Source organism: Pan troglodytes, chromosome 10 (assembly GCF_028858775.2).
Source record: "Pan troglodytes isolate AG18354 chromosome 10, NHGRI_mPanTro3-v2.0_pri, whole genome shotgun sequence".
NCBI classification, from domain to species: Eukaryota; Metazoa; Chordata; class Mammalia; order Primates; family Hominidae; genus Pan; species Pan troglodytes.
In genome coordinates, this window is record NC_072408.2 from 66,395,692 (window position 1) to 66,422,573 (window position 26,882).

At 40.1% G+C, this 26,882-nt stretch overlaps 1 protein-coding gene across 1 annotated transcript in view; it reads right to left on the reverse strand.

Moving 5' to 3' along the window:
- LOC134807533 (collagen alpha-1(II) chain-like) overlaps positions 1–26,882 on the reverse strand; it is a 59,740-nt gene that overhangs the window by 25,071 nt on the left and 7,787 nt on the right. The window contains exon 3 of the mRNA XM_063786185.1: positions 8,679–9,081. Within this exon, the coding sequence (XP_063642255.1) occupies positions 8,679–9,081 (403 nt within the window). The remainder of the gene's footprint in view (positions 1–8,678; positions 9,082–26,882) is intronic.

A 26,882-nucleotide genomic window follows, 5' to 3' on the forward strand; every position in this document is an offset into this window, starting at 1 on the left:
GGTTGGTTCCTTATGAGGGCTTTGAGAGAGAATTTTCCATGATGCTTACCTACTTCCAGTGGTTTCTTGTTGGCTTGTAGACACATGACCCCTGTCTCCTATAATCTTCATATGGCATTTTCCCTATGTTCATGTCTGTGTCAAAATTTCCCCTTTATAAAGATACCAGTCATATATGATTTAGAGCTCACCTTAATGGCCTCATTTTAACTTTACTAATTAAATTTGCAACAACCCTATTTCCCAATAAGGTCACATTCTAGAGTACTGGGAGTTAGGACTTCAATATGTGAAACTGGCAGGGGCGGAGAAGAACGCAGTTCCACCCATAACAGATAATAACAAAAAGAAGCAATGTAGTGGGTTGAATAGTGGCCCCAAAAGATATGTCCTGAGGCAAATCCCCAGAATCTGTGAATGTGACCTTATTTGAAAAAAAGACTCTATATTTAACTAAGTTAAATATGTTGAGATGAGATCATCCTGGGTTATCCAGATGAGTCCTAAACCCAATGGCAAATATACTTACATGATAAAAACAGAGGGAGATTTGAGATACACACACACTGGAGAAGGTGATGTGAATATAAGGCGGAGACAAACTGGAGCCACGTGGAAGCCAGAGAAGCCAAGAAATGCCAACAGCCACTAGCAGCTGGAAGGGGCAAAGAAGGATTCTCCCCTGGAACCCCTACAGGGAGCATGGCCTCAATCTTAATTTCAGTTTGCTAACCTCCAAAATCATGAGAGAATAAATTTCTGTGTTTTAAGCCACCCAATTGATGTTAACTTTGAAAGGAGTTAGCCAGCTTGCTTTAGGCAGACAGTAAGGAAGGGTCCCCAGAGAACCTCCAACCCATGTTTTGTGCAGATAAGGGAACTTGCATAGAGGACTTACCTAAACATGCCTTCAGAGGACTAAGGACCCACATGCACACTGGAAGAATGGGGTGGAGCTGCCAGGAATTTGTGCCTTATACAAATAGGGAACTCAGCCTTATCAGCTTGTATGTAAAACCCCTTGTATTCAACTGTAAAGGGGGCAACTAGGAACCTGATTTCAGGACCCCCTCTTTGCTTAGAGCTTTCCTTTTACTTAATAAATTCTACACCACTCACTCTTTGAGTGTCTGCATGCCTAATTTTTCCTGGTTATGAGACAAGAACACAGATCTAGCTGAGCTAAGGACAAAAAAATCCTGCATCAGTTTGGGTGCTCGCCTGGGATACCTGGAGGAAGAGTAAACAAAGACTGTCCCAAACCTTTCTCTTTCCTTTCTGTGCCTTCTTGTCCTCAGACTTTTTCTGAAGGCAGATGCAGCACGGAAACTCTGGTGAGCCAATTAAGAATGAATGGCACAGCTACAGAGGACAGGATGCTGGAGAGGAACCCAACACCGCCCCTCCATCATTCTTGGGGGTTGGGAATGTCGGCCTCGTTCCAATCCAATCTTTTCTATGGCATTTTCCTTCTTTTTGGGGGGATTGTCACGGTGCCTATCTCTTCTTTTATAATGTTAAGGGTATTATTACACGCTGCACAGATATTACTAGGTAGAGTGAGCCTTTGGCCCAGTCATCAGATATGCAATTCAGAACAATGTGATTTCTGTTCATTCTTACAGGCATTCCACACCCCACCTCAATGGTTAGGGGTGTACACATGGGACACACAGGCAAGCAATGACTCCCTGACCACCCCCCCATGCCCCCTGCTGGGGCACATGGCCAAGTTGGCCACATGCGCATGCTCTGTCCAATGGCCAGGCAGGGCAGGAATGAGCCTTGGGTCCCAAGGCAGTCTCGGAGGCCAAAGTCCCCACGCAGCTGGCTGGACAGCTGGCCAGCGTTTCCCATTCACTGCCCCCTCCCGCCACATGAAGTCTTACTCCCCTGGCTGAGCCAAGAAGAGGGTTCAACAATTAAGAGTTTTTCTCCCTATTAGAAGAACCCATTTGCATAAAGCAAGAGGTTTTTTTCTTCCTTTTTTTTCCCCTGCCCCAAACCATCCTCCCCACCCTACACTTAAGCTATTTTATTTTCCCCCTTTTCTCCACCATGTCAGGAGTTAGGTTTCTTTTCCTTTCGGACGACATCTTATTAGGCCCAGACCCCTAAACACAAGACACTCTTTTCTCTCCCTTGTTTGAGGAGGACCCAGCTCCACAGCTTTTCCTTAGCATGATGAATTCCTGCCAATTAGGCCCCCTTTCATTTCATGGATGGAGGTCATGCTAGTATCCATGGCATAAATGAGGTCTAGGGAACTCAAAGCTTACTAAAAACAGGGAGGAGGCAGCACATGGCTAAATGCAGGTAATTATCACCACCTAGGCCTCCCTGTTAATATGGGGGGAAAAGCAGCATTGGCACCCTTGGGCAGCACCCTGTTGAGGTTACTGGGACTTGGGGATATGAAGATGGAAGAAGGAAGGGGGGCCTCTTCTCTCTCTCCCTCACATACCCTGGATATTTCGCAGAAAGAAAAAAGAACTAGGGATGCCTTGTTCCCCTCTTCCTAGATGGGTAACCAATAGTTTTCAATCTATCAGGAGTCTTGAATACCTCTCGAATCACTGGGACTCCTCTGGAAAAAAAAAAAAAAGAGATAACTTCTTCTTTTTTCTTTTTCCTCCTCTGTCCTCTCTTCACAGATGGGTAATTGTGTCCCTGTAACACAGGACACTCTCCTCGGATGCTTCCCCCAAACTGGGAAAAATTAGTTTCCTCAAACCTTAAACTGCTTGGCTTAAAATTGATCTTGGAAGAGGGGAACCCAGAAGGCTGACATGCTGGCAAAAAGTAAAAGTTCTTACCAGTCAGACTTTTGGCCTGTCTCTCCCTGTGCAAACTGGTAACATAAATGGTAAAGGTCACTGTTTACATCCTCTGTAACATTTTGATTAATGGAAAAAAGGATTTATGAGGCCAGTCTCGGGCTATAGCCAATCTGGTGAGCGTTGTGTGTGTCTTTCTTTATGGTTTTGTCACATGGAGGAATGCCTTAGGATAGAATGCAGGCCTAGGACCCCAAAAAGCCCGCTGTTCAAGCCAGCCCAGCAAACTGGTCAGTAACGAGCTTTGGTGCAGGTCTCCATCTTGTTTTACATCCTTGGGAGCTTGATCTTGTAACCACATGGTAGTACTTTCTTTTGGCCTTTGCCATTTTACAATGGCAGCGTGGGTTCAATCCTGGCTTAGGGGATGGATACTTTCTGGTTAATATCTGTGTTACTTTGGCCATTTGCTGATTCTTTTTCTCTCTGTGAACAACTTCTGGCTTCCTTTGTTGAATCATTCTTTCTCTCAGCTACCTTTAAAGATTCTAGATTTTGTAGAAACTGCTTACCACCTCTTTGAAAATACTTTGTACACTCACGGTCAAGTCATAACCTTAATTGAGGCTTGTTATTTTCACCTGTTTCACTTTTGGTAAAGTTCAAAAGCTAGAAATATTGGCTACTTGGCATGGCTAAAGTTGGGTACTAAGGAATTTAAGAGGATTTTCTTAAAGGATGCTCAGCTTAATTGAAAGTGGATATCAAAGTTATAGGTATATTTTAAAGGCCTTTTTGTTTTTCTCTTCCTGGATCTTGTTTTTCTGGAAAAAGGTGTTTTTCTGTCAACTGAATTATTTTTCCCCATTTTGTCTTGCCACTCTTTATGCATGCAGGAGAGGCCCTAAGGTAACTTCTGAGGGCATGGGACTTGGCGGTAAAAACAGAGAAGGTGCTGTGGACCCCATTTTCGGAAGAAAACTGTTTTCCTCACAGAATCCCAGGAATTGAAAGCTGATGGATACCTCTCAAAATCTGTTTTTGTCTTCTGGCTATGCCTGTTTATTAGGCTGTAGAAACTGTATGCTCTCCTAGCCGTGCTTTTGAAAGCCTCCACCCTGAGGCCAATAATCCAATTACGAGATTGGCAAATGAAAAATCTTACAATTACTGTATCTTCTTCTATCTGTCTGTATAGTTATATATGTGTTATGCATGTGATATTTATAAAAAAGAGCTCTAATTGATTAGCCTAAAGAAAAACAAGTGCTTAGACCAAATATTTTGAAGGAAAAATAAAAGCTGTAATGCCTTTTAGTTCACGTGACTTTAATCTTTGAGAAATAAAAACAATTTTAAAGATAATTGGTAAAATACAAATGTCTTCAGAATGTAAACAAGTGGTCTAAATTATGTGGGTTAGATACTAGGTTTGTGAAATGTTTTAAGGTTATAAACTACTTCTTTGTTATTTGAGAACTTTTTGACCTGCCTGCTTTACAATTTGGTAAGGCTGAGGACATATGGAATTAACCACACCCTTAACTATACTGGAAAGAGTCAGATCTTATCTGTGCCTACTACATAATTTAAATAACCAAGTTTTACACTAAAATTAAAAATTGCTAAGAGTTGCTGTTATAACATGTAATTGAGACTACTGAGAATAGACTTACATGCAATGTGTGTAAAGAAAGTAAAATATGTTTTTAGTAAAAGACAAGGGAATGTAAATTTTTGCCTAGGGTTAAAGGATTGTTTTGAATTAGACAAGATAAAACTGAAGGTTTAAACAAGTGGAGAAAGGTTTATAAAAATAATCTTATAAAAGAAGCTCTATGTGTAACATATTGACTAACTTCAAAAGGGTATTATTTGGTTTTTCTGTAAATTAAGCATTGAAATAAAAGCACAACAAGGTTTTCTTGAGGCACTGACCTGCTCTTTCACAAAAATTTGTAGAGTTATAAAAGGATTACAAGAATTTCATCTCATGGTCAAACTGGTTAAGATTGAATAGAACTATCTATAAGGTTTCATTTAAAAATGGAGTTGATGTTAATAGTAGACTAATGCAAGAGTAAAATTTGGCTTTCTCTCTTGAACAAGATTTTCATGTAATAGTAAAAGATAATGAAAAGTTTTTGCCTTTTTAAAAATTTCTGAGTCATGATTTTGGCTAAATAAATAACTTATGGTAATCTGCTATTCTATTTCATAATATCAGGTGTTTTGAATCTTCAACACATTTAACAGACTTCCTAAAGTCAAACTTCAGCTTCAAAAATTGTCTTTCCTAACCTCTAGCTTTTGGATGCTACAGAGGGCTCTTGGAGTATTCAAAAGAAAGGTAAACAGGATTATTTCACATGTTTAGTTACATGGGATTGCCAAAATAATGTTTAATCTTCTTCAGGTTATATTTCAGTGAATAATATTAATATATGTTCCAAAGTTGTATGGGATTTTAAAAATTCTAATGTCTGAATATATGCTATCAATCATAATTAAGTTTATTATGTCAAGTTATTGTAAACCACAGAAATAACTACATTTCTTTGTCAATTGTGTTTTTGACTGTAACTACCCTGGATATTTTGTCATTCACAGATAAGTGTTGCCTTGCTTTAATCCTTTTCAAAAGATGGTTTATAATCAGCTATAGGACTTTGACAGGTGCTGTTAAATGTAGGTTTCTGATATCTCTGAAGATTGTAATATTGGAACAAAGGAAAAATGTACAGGACACCTGAAGAGTTGAAATGTTCATGGATATCAAACAGAATAAAAGTTAACAGAATGGACTGAACTAACAGAAAACTGAAGTAATCTTTTTAACCTTTGTGCTTAAATCCTTGCTGATACTTGTTTTGTTTCTCAGAATCAAGGAAACTTATTTTGAGCTATTTACAGTGTTTAATAATTGAGTAAAATATATACCTGTGAACAAAATTTCAAACATATTTGTTGCTCTCTGCCTGGCTTCTCCAGAATTTGAAAACTATTTGTGAGTATTCTTAGCTTATGGCAATATACTTATTTGCATTCGTGCAATAAGAATCCATTTTCTTTTGCAACAGGACACAATTGGAGAAACTGGTTGTTTTACCAAGGCTTTGGCTGGTAAAACTTGATTCCCTTTAAGGAATCAAGTTTGACTTGCAGAGGCAATAAAAGCCCCTTGGGAAAACTGGCCTCATACTTTGTTTACACAGCCCCCATACAGGGTTTCTAAACTGTGGTGAGTAAAGAATGTCACTTTCTTTTTTTTTTTTTTTTTTTGAGATGGAGTCTCGCTCTGTTGCCCAGGCTGGAGTGCGGTGGCATGATCTCGGCTCACTGCAAACTCCACCTCCTGGGTTCACACCATTCTCCTGACTCAGCCTCCCAAGTAGCTGGGACTACAGGCACCCACCACCACACCCGGCTAAGTTTTTGTATTTTTAGTAGAGACGGAGTTTCACCATGTTAGCCAGGATGGTCTCGGTCTCCTGACCTTGTGATCTGCCCTCTGCAGCCTCCCAAAGTGCTGGGATTACAGGTGTGAGCCATTGCGCCTGGCCAAGTATGTCACTTTCTATCAGGCCCAGGAGCCCCATGCTTTTGCCACCTTAAGAAGAGAGGAATTTACCTAACTCATAGGTATTTGAGGGTACAAACCCATTGTTAAGCTCAGCTTTAAAAGGTCTTATCCGAAATTCCTTGTGGAAGACAGTTCCATCAAAGCCAATTTAAAAGTGTCAGGCCTCTGAGCCCAAGCTAAGCCATCATATCCCCTGTGACCTGCACGTATACATCCAGATGGCCTGAAGTAACTGCAGAATCAGAAAAGAAGTAATATTTAAATGGCCTGTTCCTGCCTTAACTGATGACATTCCACCACAAAAGAAGTGAAAATGGCTGGTCCTTGCCTTAACTGATGACATTACCTTGTGAAATTCCTTCTCCTGGCTCATCCTGGCCTAAAAAGCTCCCTGACTGAGCACTTTGTGACCCCCACTCCTGCCTGCCAGAGAACAACCCCTCTTTTTCCTTTACCTACCCAAATCTTATAAAACAGCCCCACCCCTATCTCCCTTTGCTGACTCTCTTTTTGGACTCAGCCTGCCTGCACCCAGGTGAAATAAACAGCCTTGTTGCTCACACAAAGCCTGTTTGGTGGTCTCTTCACATGGATGCAAGTTAAATTTTGGTGCCGTGACTCAGATCAGGGGACCTCCCTTGGCAGATCAATCCCCTGTCCTCCTGCTCTTTGCTCCGTGAGAAAGATCCACCTACAACCTCAGATCCTCAGACTGACCTGCCCAAGGAACACCACACCCATTTTAAATCAGGTAAGCGGCCTCTTTTTACTCTCTTCTCCAACCTCTCTCACTATCCCTCAACCTCTTTCTCCTTTCAATCTTGGCGCCACACTTCAGTCTCTCCCTTCTCTTAATTTCAGTTCCTTTCCTTTTCTCATAGAGACAGGAGACGCATTTTATCCGGACCCAAAACTCCAGCGCCAGTCACGGACTCAGGAAGACAGTCTTCCCTTGGTGTTTAATCACATGGGGATGCCTGCCTGATTATTCATCCATGTTTCAGAGGTGTCTGACCATGCGAGGAAGCCTGCCTTGGTCCTTCACCCTTAGCGGCAAGTACCACTTTTCTGGGGGGCAAGAACCCCCCGACCCCTTCTCTCCATGTCTCTATCCCTTCTCTGCTTTTCTAGGGGGCAAGAACCCCCTGACTCCTTCTCTCCATGTCTCTACCCCTTCTCTGCTTTTCTGGAAGGCAAGAACCCCCCAGCCCCTTCTCCTTCACCCTTAGCAGCAAGTACCACTTTTCTAGGGGGCAAGAACCCCCCCAACCCCTTCTCTCCGTGTCTCTACCGCTTCTCCACTTTTGTGGGTGGCAAGAACCCCCCAACCCCTCCTCTCCGTGTCTCTACCCCTTTTCCACTTTCCTGGGGGCAAGCACCCCCCACCCCTTCTCTCCGTGTCTCTACTCTCTCTTTTCTCTGGGCTTGCCTCCTTCACTATGGGCAGCCTTCCACCCTCCATTCCTCCTTCTTCTCCCTTAGCCTGTGTTCTCAAGAACTTAAAACCTCTTCAACTCACACCTGACCTAAACCTAAATGCCTTATTTTTCTTCTACAATGCTGCTTGACCCCAATATAAACTCGATAGTTGTTCCAAATAGCCAGAAAACAGCACTTTCAATTTTTCCATCCTATAAGATCTAGATAATTCTTATTGTAAAATAGGCAAATAGTCTGAGGTGCCTGACGTCCAGGCATTCTTTTACACATTGTTCCCTCCCTAGTCTCTGTTCCCAATGTGACTCGTCCCAAATCCTCCTTCTTTCCCTCCCGCCTGTCTTCCCAGTCCCAACCCCAAGCGTCGCTGAGTCTTTCTAATCTTCCTTTTCTACAGACCCATCTGACTTCTCCCCTTCTCCCCAGGCTGCTCCTAGCCAGGCTGAGCCAGGTCCCAATTCTTCCTCAGCCTCTGATCCCCCACCCTATAATCCTTTTATCACCTCCCTTCCTCACACCAGGTCCAGCTTACAGTTTCCTTCCACAACTAGCCCTCCCCCACCTGCCCAGCAATTTCCTCTTAAAAAGGTGGCTGGAGCTAAAGGCATAGTCAAGGTTAATGCTCCTTTTTCTTTATCAGACCTCTCCCAAAATCAGTTAGCATTTAGGCTCTTTTTCTTCAAATATGAAAAACCCAGCCCAGTTCATGGCTCGTTCGGCAGCAACCCTGAGACGCTTTACAGCCCTAGACCCTAAAAGGTCAAAAGGCCATCTTATTCTCAATATACATTGTATTACCCAATCTGCTCCTGACATTAAATAAAACTCCAAAAATTAAGTTCCAGACCTCAAACCCCACAACAGGACTTAATTAACCTCACCTTCAAGGTGTACAATAATAGAGTAGAGGTAGCCAAGTAGCAATGTATTTCTGAGTTGCAATTCCTTGCCTCCACTGTGAGACAAACCCCAGCCATATCTCCAGCCCACAACTCTAAATGCCTGAACTGCAGCTGCCAGGGGTTCCTCCAGAACCTCCTCCCCCAGGAGCTGGCTACACATGCCAGAAATCTGGCCACTGGGCCAAGGAATGCCCACAGCCCGGGATTCCTCGTAAGCCGTGACCCATCTATATGGGACCCCACTGAAAATTGGACTGTTCAACTCACCTGGCAGCCATTTCCAGAGACCCTGGAACTCTGGCCCAAGGCTCTCTGACTCCTTCCCCAATCTTCTCAGCTTAGTGGCTGAAGACTGACACTGCCCGATCACCTCAGAAGCCCCCTAAACCATCACGGATGCTGAGCTTCAGGTAACTCTCACAGTGGAAGGTAAGTCCGTCCCATTCTTAATCAATACGGATGCTACCCACTCCACATTACCTTCTTTTCTAGGGCCTGTTTCCCTTGCCTCCATAACTGTTGTAGGTATTGACGGCCAGGCTTCTAAACCTCTTAAAACTCCCCAGCTCTGGTGCTAACTTAGACAATACTCTTTTAAGCACTCCTTTTTAGTTAACCCCACCTGTTCAGTTCCCTTATTAGGCTGAGACACTTTAACTAAATTATCTGCTTCCCTGACTATTCCTGGGCTACAGCCACACCTCATTGCCATCTTTTCCCCCAGTTCAAAGCCTCCTTCACATCCTCCCCTTGTATCTCCCCACCTTAACCCACAAGTATAAGACACCTCTACTCCCTCCTTAGCAACTGATCATGCACCCCTTACCATCCCATTAAAACCTAATCACCCTTACCCTGCTCAATGCCAATATCCCATCCCACAGCATGCTTTAAAAGGATTAAAGTCTGTTATCACTCACCTGCTACAGCATGGCCTTTTAAAGCCTATAACCTCCCCTTACAATTCCCCCATTTTACCTGTCCTAAAACCAGACAAGGCTTACAGGTTAGTTCAGGATCTGCGCCTTATCAACCAAATTGTTTTGCCTATCCACACTGTGGTGCCAAACCCATATACTCTCCTATCCTCAATACCCATTATTAATACCCTCAATACCCTCCACAACCCATTATTCTGTTCCAGATCTCAAACATGCTTTCTTTACTATTCCTTTGCACCCTTCATCCCAGCCTCTCTTCCCTTTCACTTGGACTGACCCTGACACCCATCAGGCTCAGCAAATTACCTGGGCTATACTGCTGCAAGGCTTCACAGACAGCTCCCATTACTTCAGTCAAGCCCAAATTTCTTCCTTATCTGTTACCTATGATGGCATAATTCTCATAAAAACACACATGCTCTCCCTGCTGGTCATGTCTGACTGATCTCTCAAACCCCAGCACCTTCTACAAAACAACTCCTTTCCTTCCCAGGCATGGTTAGATACTTTCAACTTTAGATACCTGGTTTTCCCATTATAACAAAACCATTATATAAACTCACAAAAGGAAACCTAGCTGACTCCATAGATCCTAAATCCTTTCCCCACTCCTCTTTCCATTCCTTGAAGACAACTTTAGAGACTGCCCCCACTCTAGCTCTCCCTGACTCATCCCAACCCTTTTCATTACCCACAGCCGAAGTGCAGGGCTGTGCAGTCAGAATTCTTACACAAGGACCAGGATCTCATCCTGTAGCCTTTTTATCCAAACAACTTGACCTTACTGTTTTGTCTAGCCCTCAAGTCTGCGTGCAGCAGCTACCACCACCCTAATACTTTTAGAGGCCCTTAAAATCACAAACTATGCTCAATTCACTCTCTACAGTTCTTATAACTTCCAAAACCTATTTTCTTCCTCACACCTGACACGTATACTTTCTGCTCCCTGGCTCCTTCAGCTGTACTCACTCTTTGTTGAGTCTCCCACAATTACCATTGTTCCTGGCCCGGACTTCAATCCGGTCTCCCACGTTATTCCTGATACCACACCTGACCCCCATGACTGTATCTCTCTGATCCACCTGACATTCACCCCATTTCCCCATATTTCCTTCTTTCCTGTTCCTCACCCTGATCACAGTTGGTTTATTGATGGCAGTTCCACACACCAGCAAAGGCAGGCTATGCGATAGCACAAGCCACTAGCCAACCTCTAAGAACCTCTCATTTCTTTTTCATCGTGGAAATCTATCCTCAAAGAAATAACTTCTCAGTGTTCCATCTGCTATTCTACTACTCCTCAGGGATTGCTCAGGCCTCCCTTCCTTTCCCTACACATCAAGCTCAGGGATTTGCCCCTGCCCAGGACTGGCAAATTAGCTTTACTCAACATGCCCCAAGTCAGGAAACTAAAATACCTCTTGGTCAGGGTAGACAGTTTCACTGGATAGGTAGAGGCCTTTCCCACAGGGTCTAAGAAGGCCACCACGGTCATTTCTTCCCTTCTGTCAGACATAATTCCTCAGTTTGGCCTTCCCACCTCTATACAGTCCTATAACAGACCAGCCTTTATTAGTCAAATCACCCAAGCAGTTTTTCAGGCTCTTAGTATTCAGTGAAACCTTTATGTCCTTTACAGTCCTCAATCTTCAGGAAAGGTAGAACGGACTAATGGTCTTTTAAAAACACACCTCACCAAGCTCAGCCACCAACTTAAAAAGGACTGGACTGGCCGGGCACCGTGGCTCATGCCTGTAATCCCAGCACTTTGGGAGGCTGAGGCAGGCAGATCACGAGGTCAGGAGATCGAGACCATTCTGGCTAACACAGTGAAACCCTGTCTCTACTAAAAATACAAAAAATTAGCCAGGTGTGGTGGCAGGTGCCTGTAGTCCCAGCTACTCCGGAGGCTGAGGCAGGAGAATGGCATGAACCCAGGAGGCGGAGCTTGCAGTGAGCCAAGATCGTGCCACTGCACTCCAGACAGAGTGCAGTGCAAGACTCCATCTCAACAACAAAAAAAGGACTGGACAATACTTTTACCACTTTCCCTTCGCAGAATTCAGGCCTGTCCTCAGAATGCTATAGGTTACAGCCCATTTGAGCTCCTATATAGACACTCCTTTTTGTTAGGTCCCAGTCTCATTCCAGACACCAGCCCAACTTGAACTGCACCCCAAAAACTTGGATAGAGCCTAAAAATTCACCAACCAAGCAAGTAATTACGCTGAACCCCCTTGGGCACTCTCTAATTAGATGTCCTGGGTCCTCCCAATTCTTAGTCTAATATCTGTTTTTCTCCTTCTCTTATTCCATTTAGTTTTTCAATTCACACAAAACAGTATCCAGGCCATCACCAATAATTCTATACAACAAATGTTTCTTCTAACAACCCCACAATATTGCCCCTTACCATAAAATCTTCCTTCAGCTTAATCTCTCCCACTCTAGGTTCCCATGCTGCCCCTAATCCCGCTCGAAGCAGCCCTGAGAAACATTGCCCATTATCAATCCATGCCACCCCCCAAAAAAATTTTCTCCCCACCCCAACACTTCAACACTATTATGTTTTATTTTTCTTATTAATACAAGAAGAGAGGAATGTCAGGCCTCTGAGCCCAAGCTAAGCCATCACATCCCCTGTGACCTGCACATCTACATCCAGATGGCCTGAAGTAACTGAAGAATCACAAAAGAAGTGATATTTAAATGGCCTGTTCCTGCCTTAACTGATGACATTCCACCACAAAAGAAGTGAAAATGGCCGGTCCTTGCCTAAACTGATGATGTTACCTTGTGAAATTCCTTCTCCTGGCTCATCCTGGCCTAAAAAGCTCCCTGACTGAGCACCTTGTGACCCCCCACTCCTGCCTGCCAGAGAACAACCCCCTTTTTTCCTTTACCTACCCAAATCTTATAAAATGGCGCCACCCCTATCTCCCTTTGCTGACTCTCTTTTTGGACTCAGCCCGCCTGCACCCAGGTGATTAAAAGCTTTATTGCTCACACAAAGCCTGTTTGGTGGTCTCTTCACACAGACGCCAGTGAAAAAAGGCCTATGTGGAAAATGATTATTCTTGCTACACTTTATGCAAATAACCAGGCCAACCATGAGACTAAAGTTTATTTTGCAAACAACTCAGTCCTATCATGATTTGTTTTTGACAAAAATGAGGACTGGAGAGAGAAAACTTATGTTTCAAAACTTACACACTTGTCATTAAATTCTAATCTCATCTTTTTTTTTTTAAGTTTCTGCCTACATTTTAGACTAACTCTGCTTATTCCTGTGAACCAACCAGTGGTCTCTGGCTGCAGCTCAGAAAAAACAAAAGGGATGGGTAATGTAAAAATCTGGATCAGTATTCTAGTTCTGGGCAATTATCCTGCAAATCCTGCCAGGTGGTATGAGTAAATAGGATGCCTATAACCAGGAGGTTTCTTTGTTAGGAAAATAAGATCAAGGGAGCTAACCAAAGCCGAGGCCCATGTACCGAAATCTTAGCAGGCATAACTATAGTCACCGGTTATCAGGTTGTGTTGACAGCCTAGGGATTTTTGAGCTGCCCTTACCCACCTTTGTTTCGTTTTGATACATGTCTTCTAATAAGCTAAATTGTTTCTTCTTACTTAGAGGCCATTAAACTTCAAATGGTGATGCAAATGGAACCACGCATGGATGTGCCATTCTTCTGGGGACCCTTAAACAGACTCAGGAGGAGCCTGAGATTAACAATTTGTTTAAAACCCTGTCAGCAGGAAGCAGTTAAGAGCAGTCATCGCCCACTTTCCCCAACAGCAGCCTGAGTCTCCACTCCTGATGGGGGGAATGAAAGGAGTTAGCCAGCCTGCTTTAGGCAGACAGTAAGGGAAGAGTCCCCAGAGAACCTCCAACCCATGTTTTGAGCAGATAAAGGAAATTGTACAGGGGGCTTGCCTAAACATGCCCACATGCGCACTGGGGGAATGGGGTGGAGCCAACAGGAATTTGTGTCTTATGCAAATAAGGAATCCAGTTCCATCAGCTTGTATGTAAAAGCTCTTATATTCAACTGTGAAGGGGGAAACTGGGAACCTGTTTTCAGGATCCCTCTTTTTGCTGAGAGCTTTCCTTTCGCTTAATAAATTGTATTCCACTCACTCTTCAAGTGTCCACATGCCTAATTTTTCCTGGTCATGAGAAAAGAACCCAGACCTAGCTGAGCTAAGGAGAAAAAACTCCTGCACCAGTTTGTTATGGCAGTCCTACAGGAAATTTGTCTTAGGTGGAATTTCATGTATTTACTTTTTTTTTTTTTGTAGGAGAGTGATGTATGATTTCATACCATTTCAAGTAGGTATTTTGATAGCATTCTCTTAACATTCTTAGCCACTTTTGAAGGGATGAGCAACGGACATGCTAAAGATTTTATCATCTTCAAAACCAAACTCTCCAATAGGCCCAAATGCAGCTAAAACTGCAACAAGTTCTGATCTTTCTCAATGAGATCCATTGTTCTGGACCCTCATACATGGTGTGCATGCAACTCCTGTTAATATGAATTCAGTTTCACATTGGTTTGATTAAAGTCCGAAGATTTGTTATCTCAAAAACAATGTTGCTGGCCGGGCGAGGTGGCTCATGCCTGTAATCCCAGCACTTTGGGAGGCCGAGGCAGGTGGATTACCTGAGTTCAGGAGTTTGAGACCAGCCTGGGCAACACGGTGAAACCCTGTCTCTACTAAAATACAAAAAATTATCCGTGTGTGGTGGCATGCGCCTGTAATCCCAGCTACTCAGGAGGCTGAGGCAGGAGAATTGCTTGAACCTGGGAGGCAGAGGTTGCAGTGAGCCAAGATCATGCCACTGCACTCCAGCCTGGGCGACAGAATGAGACTGTCTCGAAACAAACAAACAACAACAACAAAAACACAATGTTGCTTGTGGTCAATGTTGAGAAGCAGATTATGATAACTGTCTTCTACTTTCAGTGTTCTCTCTCCCTCACTATTGCTCATTCAACCCCGTTAAACAAATGTTTCTTCGTAAATCTGCCTAGAGGTTCTCATTTAAGATGCAACATGCCTACAAAACATGCCATACCTCAAATAATATGTCAGATCATTCTAATGACACCCTAAAAAAATGTGAATCTAGTGATACAAAGGAATGCTATCCTTCCCCAGTGCTATTTTTGGTTTTGTTTTGTTTTTTAAGTTGGAGTCTTGCTGTGTCACTCAGGCTGGAATGCTGTGTTGCGATCTCAGCTCACTGCAACCTCCACCTCCTAGGTTCAAGTGATTCTCTTGCCTCAGTCTCCTGAGTAGCTGGGATTACAGGCGCCCACCATCACGCCAGGCTAATTTTTGTATTTTTAGTAGAGATGGGGTTTCACCATGTTGGCCAGGTTGGTTTCATCAAAATCCTGACCTCGTGATCTGCCCACCTTGGCCTCCCAAAGTGCTGGGATTAGAGGTGTGAGCCACCACACCTGGCCCCCAGTGCTATTTATTTTAAAATAAGTACTGGTTCTGTTAATTGAAACAAAGCTTTGACTTTGATCTACAGTAGAATTCTAAAAATATGCTATTCTAGAACCAGAAAGCTCATGCTTTGGACTACTATTTTTCTTTATAGTGTTGGAGATTGTACATTATATCTCTCATGTAAGGTCACCACGTTAGTTTTCTGTTGCTCTCTAATCACTTACTGCAAACCTAGTGTTTTATAACAATTTCCTTTAATTATCTCAAAGTTCTGTTGGTCAGCTGTCTGGACATGGCACAACTGGTTTCTTTGCTTACAATGTGGAAATCACAATGTCAGCCCAAGGTTGTGTGATCTCTTTTGTGACTCTGGCTCTTCTTCCAGGCTCTTCATTGGTTGTTGGCAGCATTTAGTTCCTTGCAACTTTAAGGCTGATATCCTCATTTCCTTGCTGGCTGTTGGCCAGAGGTTTCTTCCAGCTCTCAGAGACCATCTTCAGATGCTAACCATGTGCCATCTCACAATGTGGTTTCTTGCTTCTTTAAAGCTAGCAGAAGAAATTCTCACTTTTTCTCTTTAAATCTCTGACCCTCCCTGTTTAAGGGCTGACATCCAATTAAATGAGGCCTGCCTAGGATGATCTCCCTTTTAATTAACTCAAAATTAGCTGATTTGGAGCCTTTACTGTCATCATATAACATATGATCACAGCAGTGCAATCCATCATATTCACAGTGTCACCCCCTTTCAAGAAGGGACTAGACAGGACATATAAATTAGAGTGTGGTAATCTTAGAATTCTGCCTGCCATAGTCAGTTAGATGGGGGGATAGTAGCATCAGGAATACAGCAGAGTCTTACTTTGTGCTTTACTGAGGAGTTTTTTGCATAAGGAAAATTATTTTTCATTGGCCATTTTGTGAAGCAGGTAGTTATGGATTTTTACAGATTTTTTTCTTGTCTTTTATTCCCGTCTAGAGATATACATATCTTTGAAAGTAACACAATTTGTTTTCTGACAATTATAAAAGCATAACAGGTGAAGACTAAACCCAGGTTTCCTGATCCTGTGTGTGGTGCACTCTTAAGTTGGTGGTTTTTTAAACCTTGGGTTATAAACACCAAAGGTCTTTTGAGAATGCTCTTGAGAACATTAGGAGAATCCATACTGAGAATACAACATGGTTACCACTGAATTGACTAAAGGCATATTCTCTCTATTGCCTATTATGCAGACCTTAAAATGAATTAATTATAACTTTGTCAGTTGGATTGCACTAATTTCCATGAGGTTTAGCTTGTGAAGAAAGTAACAATATGAAAGACATTTATAATATGACTTTGTTGCCTTTAAACCATTGTCAAAAAACTTTCAATATGTTTATATAGAGAGAGAAATATAGGTCTATCCCAGCACTTTGGGAGGCCGAGAAGGGTGGATCATGAGGTCAGGAGATCGAGACCATCCTGGCTAACACGGTGAAACCCCATCTCTACTAAAAATACAAAAAAATTAACCGGGCTTGGTGGTGGGCGCCTGTAGTCCCAGCTACTTGGGAGGCTGAGGCAGGAGAATGGCGTGAACTTGGGAGGTGGAGCTTGCAGTGAGCCGAGATCATGCCACTGCACTCCAGCCTGGGCGACAGAGCGAGACTCCGTCTGAAAAAAAAAAAAAAAAAAAAAAAGAAATACAGGTCTATAAAAGCATACAGAAAATCAGAAGGATACATACTTGATTATTAACATTATTTTGGTTGTTGGAAAAGAGGCACTAATGCATGGGGGTGGGGGAGTGAGAGAGGACTACCAGGCAAGGAAGAACAAAGAAAAAGACTGAAACACAATTCGAGGTATCATCTAGTTGTATTTATGCACATACGCAAAATTATATTTAAAAATTTTAATTAAAAAGTATGTTGGGAGGCACCACTTCATCCTAACCAGTATATAGCTGAACAAACTGAAAAATCAATCACTTTTCTTAGATATGTCAGAGAAGTGAGGTCACAGGGCAAACTGCTGCCCTCAAAATTGGAGAGACAGATGGGCAGATACAGAGAATCACAACTTACCAGAGCAGAAACCTGTGTGGGAACCAGTGTCAGGGTAGGAAAACCTAAACCATAAATGATGAATTGCTGGAGGCTTGGTATTGACAAGTGTAAGAGCTAAAAGCTCCAGGGAGAAGACACCCCCAGAAACACAATTTTGTGCGTTCTACCTTAAGGACCTCTTTTCATATCCTCCTAGTAAATATTAAGGAAAAAATCCTCTCTTACTTAAAGCGCTGAAAGAAAAGACACACCAACTTCAAATCCTGTGCCCTGTGATATAATCCTTCTAAAAAAGAAGGAAAAACGAAGACTTTCTCAGACAAATAAAAAAATGAGGGATTTGTTGCCAGTAGAACTGCCTTGAGGGGAATGTTAAAAGAAGTTCTTCAGAGAGAAGGAAAATGATATGGATCAGAAACTCACATCCACATGAAGAAAGGAAGAGCATCGGTGAATGAATAAGTGAAAATAAAACAAAACCTTTCATTTTCCTAGTCTTAACTGATCTAACAGATAACAATTTGTTTAAAATAATAGCAATCATGTATTCAATTTATATGCATATATATGCTTGCGTGTGCTTCTGTATACATGAAACAAATGACAGCAAAGATATAAGGGATGGGAGAGAGGAATTGAGAATATTTGGTTATTATAAGGTACTTACACTACCTGTGAAATAGTATAGTGATATTTGAAAGTGGATTTGGATTAGTTGTAAGCATATGTTGTAAACTCTAGGGCAACCACCAAAAAAAGTTAAAAAGGGAATATAAAGATAGGAAAAAACCTAGTGCATTTTCTGTGTTCACACACTGAGCACAAACCTTCTAATACCAGATGTGAGGGGGATATTCCCCATACACCAAGCAACTCTCCAGCAGACACCAACTGGGTGTCCTATAATTCAATTAAATTCTGACATGATCTCCCTGGAGTTAGAGTCATAGCCCATAAAGTTTCTGTGCCGCATACTGCCCCCCAGTCCTAGATGCTAACAGTAGGTTGTCACCTATACTTCTCACTGACTGGCTATAAATTGGGAGTTCCCAGGACACCCTCCTCTGGTTCAATTAATTTGTTAGGGAAGCTCATAGAACTAGGGGAAACACTTTCACTTTATTTATGTTTACTGGTTTTACTAATAAAGGATTTAATCAAGGACACAGATGAACAGCCAGATGAAGGGATGCATAGCGAGAGATCTGGAAGGGCCCCAATGCAGGAGGGAGCTCCTGTCTCCATGCAGTTGGGATGCATCACCCTCCAGCTCATAGATGTGTTTGACAACCCAGAAGCTCTCTGAACCTCATAGTTCAGGGATTTTTATAGGGGTTTTATCATGTAGGCATGATTGATTTTTAATTCCATGTCTGGCCTCTCTCTCCTTTCTGGGGTATGGAGAATGAAGCTGAAAGCTCTAAGCTAATCATGGTTTGGTCTTCCTAGTGACCAGCACCCATCCAGGAGCCCACCAAGAGTTACCTCATTAAAACAAAAGATGCTCCTGTCACCCAAGAACTTCAAAAGAATTTAGGAGCTCTGTGTCCTATGCTTCGATTACTCAGGATATTATAGAGGTTTTAGGAGCTTTATGTCAGGAAACAAGATCAAATACCAAATATTAGAACAAAAAATTCTCCTAGCACCCCTACGTACATATTAGAAACTCTATCTCAGGAATTGGGCAGAGACCAAACATTAGAAAAAAAAATTATCCTAGCATCTCTATTGCTCAGGAAATTACAAGGGTTTTTGGAGCTCTGTGCCAGGGACAGTAAACAGACCAATATATACATTTATTATTTCACAGGAGGTATAATTGATATACTAATAAGGGAGAGAAAATAGAATCATATAAAATGCTCGATTAAAACCAAAAAAGGCAGAAAAAGTATAGAAGACAAAAATAGGAACAAAGCACAAGGGTAACAAGTATAAAACAGTAACAAATATGCTATATCAATATGCAGCTATATTAATAATAATCTTAAACATCAATGGTCTAAAAGTATCAATTAAAAGAGATTACCAGAGCAGATCAAACAAAAACCCAAATATATGTTGTATAGACAATCAATTTTAAATATAAAGACATATATAAGTCAAAGGGATGGAGAAATATATACCATGCAAACACTAATCAAAAGAAAGGGTATTAGCTTTATTAATTTCAGATAAAGCAGACTTCAGATCAAGGAAAGTTAATCAGGAACAGAGAGGGATATTAGATAATAATAATAATGTCACTACTACAAAAAGACATGACAATCCTTAACATGTTTGTGCCTAACAACATAGTGTAAAAATACATGAGGCAAAAACTGATAGAACTGCAAAGAGAAATGGAGGACTCTCCTATTGTAGTTAAGAGATTTTGACACTCCTCTATCAGAAATAGACAGATTTGGCAGGCAGAAAATAAATAAGAACATATCTGAACTCAGTAGCACCATCGATGAAATAAATATAATTGATATCTATGGACAACTTTATCCAATAACAGTACAATACATGTTCTTCTTAAGGTCATATGGAACATTCACCAAGATAGAACACATTCTGGGCCATAAAATACACTCAACAAATATCAAGGTACAGAAATCATACAATGTCTGCTCTCTGACCATAGTAGAATTAAACTAGAAATGAATAATAGAAAGATAGCTGGAAAATGCCAAGATACCCAGAGATTAAACAACACACTTCTAAATAACACATGGCTCAAAGAAGAAACCTGAAGAGAAATTTAAAATTATTTCGAACTAAATGAATAAAAATACAACTGGGTAAAATTTGTGGCATGCAGCAAAAGCAGTGCTTACAGGCAAATTTATGGCATTGAATGCATATTTTAGAAAAGAAGAAAGATCTAAAATCCCCAATATAAGCTTCTAGATTAGGAAAATAGAAAAAGAAGAGCAAATTAAATTCAAAATAAGCAGAAGAAAAAAAGGAATAAAAATTAGAGCAGAAATTAATAAAATTGAAACAGGAAATTAATAGATAAAAATCAACAAAACCAAAAGTTGTTTTTTGAAAATTGATATACCACTAGCCAGGCTAAGAAAAGAAGAGTGCAGTTACATATTATTTATATTGAAAAAGAAAAAGGTGTTATAATTACAGATCTTGTGGACATTAAAAGGATAATAAAGGAATATTATAAACAACTCTATGCCTATAAATTTCATAATCTTGGATCAATTCCTTGAAAGACAAACTTTGCCAAAATTCAAATAGAAAAATACAATCTGATAAGTCCTATCTATTAATGAAAATGAATTGATAATTAATAACCTTCCCAAACAAGAAGAACCAGGCCGAAATTGGTTCACCAGGGAATTCTACCAAACAGTTAATGAAGACATTATATCCATTCTCAAAAGTATCTTTCAGATGATAGAAGCAACAGGAATACTTCCTAACTTATTCTATGAGGCCAGTATTACATAATGCCAAAACCAGACAAAGGCATTACAAGAAAAGAGAACTACAGACCAATACTTCTCATGAACATGGATGCACAAGCTGTCAACAAAATATTAGCAAGTCAAATTCCACAATATATAAAAATAATTGTATATCATGACCAAGTAGGATTTATCCCAGGCACACAAGACTGATTCAACATTTGAAAATCAATTAATGTAATTCATCATATCAAAAGGCTAAAGAAGAAAAATCACATGATTATATCAATAGATGCAGAAAAAGCATCTGATGAAACCCAACACCCATTTATGATAAAAATTCTCATAAAACTAGGAATAAAGGAGATCTTCCTCAAACTGTTAAAGAACAGCTATCAAAAATCCTGTAGCTAACATCATACTTAATGGTGAGATACTTGGAACGTTCCCTCTAAGATCAGGAACAAGGCAAAGATATCCCCTCTCACCACTTCTTTTGAACATCATACTGGAAATCCTATCTAATACAATAAAATAAGAAAATAAAAGGTACACAGATAGGGAAGGAAGAAATAAAACTGTTCAATCAGATGGCATGATTGTGTAAAAAATTCAAAAGAATCTATTAAAAAATCTTTTGGAACTAATAAGCAATTATAACAAAGTTGCACCATACGTAGTTAATAGTCAAAAGTCTATCACTTTTCTATATACCACCAATGAACAAGTGCAATTTAAAAACACAGTAACAGTTACAATAGCAATCCTCCCCCTCACCAAAAAAGAAATACTTAGGTAGATGTCTAACAGATTATATACAAGATCTATATGAGGAAAATTACAAAACTCTATAAAAGAAATCAAAGAAGAACTAAATCAACAGAGAGATATTCTATGTTCATGGATAGGAAACTTAATTTGTCAAGAAGTCATTTTTTTCCAATTCAATGTATAGATTCAGTGCAATCCGAATAAAAATTCCAGGAAGTTACCTTGTGGATTTTGACAAACTGAAGTTTATATGAAAAGGCAAATGACCCAGAATAGCCAACTCAATTCTAAAGAAAAACAAAATTGGAAGAGTGACACTACTGAACTTCAAGACTTACTATAAACCTATAGTAATCAAGATAGTGTGGTACTGACAAAAGAAAAGACAACTAGATCAATGGAACAGAATTGAAAGCCCAGAAATAGACCATTATAAATGTATCCAACTAATCTTTGACAAAGCAGCAAGGGCAATACAATGAAGCAGAGACAGTTTTTTTCAACAAATGGTGCTGGAACAGCTGGACATACACATGCAAAAACAAAACAAAACAAAACAACAAACAAACCTAGACACACACCCTACACCTTCACAAAAATTAACTCAAAATGAATTATAGACCTAAATGTGAAGTGCAAGACTATAAATCTCCTAAAAGATAATGTAGGAGAAAACCTAGATGATCTTGAGTATGGTGATAACTTTTTAGAAACCACACTGAAAATGTGATTGCTGAAAGAAATAATGATAAGCTGGACTTTATTAAAATTAAAAATTTCTGCTTTGCAAAATTTAATGTCAAGAGAGTGAGAAAACAAGCTTTGGGCCAACAGAAAATATTTAGAAAAGACAGGACTGTTATCCAAAATATAAAAAGAATTCTTAGAACTCAATAATAAGAAAATGAACAACCCAACTAAAACGTCCAAAGACCTTAACAGACACTTCATCAAATAATATATACAAATATCATGTAAGCATATGAAAACATGTTTGATATGATATGCTATTAAAGAATTTCAAATTAAAATGACAATCAGAAAATTACTATGCACCTATTAGAATGGTCTAAATCCAAAATCAGAAACCCTGACAACACTAAATGCTGGTGAAGATGTGTGGCAACAGGAAATCTTATTCACTGTAGATGGGAATGTAAAATGATACAGCCACTATGGAAGACTGTTTGGCATTTTCTTATAAGACTAAACACACTCTTACCGTATGACCTAGCAATCACACTCTGCTACTTCCCTAAACAAATTTAAAACATGTTTACTCAAAAACCTGCAGCCTATTCATAATGGCCTAAACTTGGAAGAAACCAACATGTCCTTCAGTAGGTGAGGGTATAAATAAGCTGTGGTACTCAAACTACATCAGACAATAGAACATTATTCAGTGCTGATAAGAAGAAATGAGCTATGAGAAGATATGAAGGAAACTTAAATGCATATTGCTAAGTAAAATAAGCCAATCTGAAAAGATTATGAACTGTATGATTCCAACTATATGACATTCTGGGAAAGGTAAAAAAGTTGGAAATAGTAAAAAGATTAGTGGTTGCCAGGATCTGGGCTGCAGGGGGTTTGGGGGGCAATGAATAGACAGAGCAAAGAAGATTTTTACGGCAGTGAAACTATTCTGTAAAATACTACCATAGTGGCTACATGCCATTATACATTTATCAAAACCCACAGAAGGTACAACACCAAGAGTGATCTCTGATGCGAACTATGGACTTTGGGTAATAACAATGAATCAACGTAGGCTCATTGATTATAAGACATGCAGCACTTTGGTACAGGATGTTGATAGCTGGAAAGGTTGTGGGTGGGAACAGTGAGTATATGGGGAACTCTCTGCTCAATTTCTCTGGTGCATGATGGTGATAAACTGTGTGCTTTGGGGACAATGAGTATACAGGAACTCTGTACTTTCTGCTCAATTTGCTGTGAACCTAAAATTACTCTAAAAATGAAGTTTATTAATTAAAAAATAGAATGCTGCTGGAGAGGTATCAGATATGAAGAAGATATAAATGAAATCGAAGATGGTTAAAAAATGCATGAGTTCTAGAAATGAACATCAAGAAAAGAGACTATAGAATTCTCTAGAAAGAAGATTGGTGGCTCTTATTTCATTCTCCCCAAATAAAAAAAAATCCTTTCATTTCTAGGAGAAGGATCTTGTAATAGTAACTAGAATTAGGTTATGGAGCTACAGGAGAAATCTCCTTTATATGTCACTGGGTAAAAGAGTATGAGAGTGCCTATACTCCAAAGAACAAATAAATATGTACATGTTTTGCATCTCTGTGAAGCCTTAAATCAGCAATGTTCCCTGTGTCCACACTGTAAACAAGAATATCATCTACCAGTAGAGAGAGTTTCTCAAAGTGTTGGAATCATAACCCAGTACATTTTGACTTTATTCTGATGCTTTGTCTATATCTGCTAGCAAGGTTTATGACTAGTCTAGATGTTTTAAAAGCCACAACACAAGCTAACAAACTACTATATAAAATATGTTCTACCCTTCTACCTTGACAAATGTATATTTAAATGACAAAATAAAAATATATGTGTAAAGCCATGATGTTTATATGGCTAAAGTTGCCAAGGTTTCAGGATGACTGAATTTAATTATTATTCTGTGTATGTGAATGTTAATTTGATGGGCTGGCAGTGTTTGGGTGAAGAACAAAATAAAGATACACATAATTCACAAATTATTTCTTATTTATTCTAAGAAATCAATTTTTCTTGGCTACATTTAAACAAATCACTAATTTTATTATTAAAGCCAAGATAACATCATTATTTGTATTCTATTTGAAGTAAATGACCTAAAGGATTAAAGAATAAAGTAATATTTAAGAGGGGATAAAGTTTGAAATTATTTTCCCAAAAATGTGGATTAAATTAAATGCAAAATTTGGAAAAATACAGATTTTAAATGTTTTAAATAATACATTTAAATTACATATTTGAATCAAAGGCCCAACTGCAAATTAAATTATTGAATATTGAAGTTTTAAATAAAACTTATTTATGTATGTGTTTATTTTTAAAGACACTGCTTCATTCTGTTGCCCAGGCTGGAGTACAGTGCTGTGATCACAGCTCACTGCAGCCTTGAAATCCTGGGCTCAAGGGGTCCTCCCACCTCAGCCTCCCCAGTAGCTGAGGCTGCAGGTGCACACCACCATTCCAGGGTGAATCATTTTATAAAAATTTTTTTGTAGAGACAAGGTCTTGCTATGTTTCCCAGGCTGGTCTCAAACTACTGGCCTCAAGGGATCCTCCTGCCTTGGCCTCCCAAAGTGTTGGGATTACAGACAAGAGTCACTGTGCTGGGCCAAAATTATTTAAATAAAGCTAATTATATTTTATTGTTTTGAAATGTCTAATAAATCTCATTAAGAAGTTTTATACAAATAAAAGTATTCTCAATTCTAGTGTTTAACTTTCTCTAGTTGCCAAGGCAAGAAAAAAAATCAAACCAGTAACATGCTTCAGTGTTACACTGAGATGTACATATATACAAATTTAAGAGTAATGTGGATTTCATAATATGAGCAATTTTCCTCAGCCATGAAAAGCAACTGTTGCAAATACTACACTGATAGGGAACCAGAAATTAGAGCATAAAGGGAAAGGAGACATTTACCTTTCAGCACTTCAAAGAAAAGACACTTCATGCGTAGTTTACTGCGTTCATGGTCTGTGAGAGTCAGGATTTGATAATTATTTTATCTTTTCTGTTATCTAAGTGCTTCTGTGACTTAAATCCTCATCACACTTCAAAGCAGTGTCCCTCTCTGATGCAATGGCACAACCCAGAACCTTCACGTCATTCAGATGCAGTCGTATTGTGTTTTGAAGATGAATGGTAAGAGATATGTGGACAGTATTTTCTGGGACCTGAGTGGTATTTACCACGAGAGTGGATGTTTGGGATTATACATCAGCAAAGTGCCAGCAATGAATGCTGGATTCTCAGTGACCTTGCATCCTTTAATAATTGTTTTTTGTGTGTGCAATTGTGATATGTAGAACCCTCTGGAAGGCAAATCCTAAGGAAGAAAGCCCTTGCTTGGGTTCAAGATCACTCTTAGATTGTATAAGCAAAAGACCAATGAAGAGAAGTGCTAAGCATCAATACAAGATTTTCAACCATTACCCTGAACCTGAGAATTGGTAGAAGGGGCAGAGGACCAGGTAAGGAGGTGGGATGCTCAGCAGGTGTCTGACCTGGCTCAAGGAAGAGCATGAGTCCAATAGAATTTGGCCATAAGTATTGGGCCCAGATCATTACACAAGGACTGATAGGCACAACAGAATGGATATAAGAATTTTTTTTCTTTTAGAGGCAGGGTCTTGTTCTGTTGCCCAGGCTGGAATGCAGTGGCATGGTCATAGCTTACTGCATCATTGAACTCATGTGCTTGTCATCCTTCCACATCAACCTCCGAAGTAGCTGGGACTAGTGGCATGCACCACCACACCCAGCTAAGTTTTATTATTTTTTTTTTTGTACAGATGGGGTCTCACTATATTGTCCAGGCTGGTCTCAAACTCCTGGCCTCAAGGGATCCTCCTGTCTTTGTCTCCTAATGCACAGGGATTACAGGTGTGAGCCACTGCAGCCGCTGCACGTGGCCAAGAATGGGTATAGTATTAACTCAGGTTTTACTCTTCTTTTTGCTGTGGTCACAAGCAATGTGGCTTCCCCCCATGACCCACGATGGTGCAATGTGTTAAACTGGTGCAAAAGTAATTGCAGCTTTTGCCATTAAATGTAAACGGCAAAAACCGCAATTACTTTTGCACTACCACCTAATAGGTTTTGGTGAAAGAAGACCATTGGGTCATTCTTGTGAATGTATGATGGCTTGGATGACTGTAGTCATTCCACAGCACAAATTCTACTTAACAAATGACCCACTACACAATCTCATTCCCTTGGAACGGGCTACAGCTGGGATTCAGAAATCCCTCTCCTAATCACCTTCTATAATTATTTGGAATGTGAAAATAGGCGTTAAGGAGAAAGGGTGAAAGGGCTGGTTTCCCATCAACACGTGCTTTTCAAGATGTCTACATGTTACAGTTAATATATTCTGGCTTGGGCCTGCATTTTCGAGGCCTAGAATTCCATTAGACAACTGGGTGCCAATACAAATTGTCTTTTTTTTTGTTCTCCATTACTTAGGTCAGGACCAAATCTGCTATTAAATACATAATCACACAATTTACTACAGTCTTCCCTTCATACATTTTCCAAGCAGAAAAAGTGAAGTTTTCAGCTTTGTGCTTAGTAATTACTGTTTCATACTCTTCTGAATTTCATGTCTCAAAGGCATGTTATACCTCAGTAATCTTCTTTATCTCCATACATCATTATTACAAAAGCTATCTAACTCTAGTGTTTCGCATATGTAAGTCAAAAGAAATCCTCTCCCTACCTACATCTCTCCAAATAAATACTATCAAGTTTGACTAAAAAATAGCTGTATTTAGCTGTATTTGTA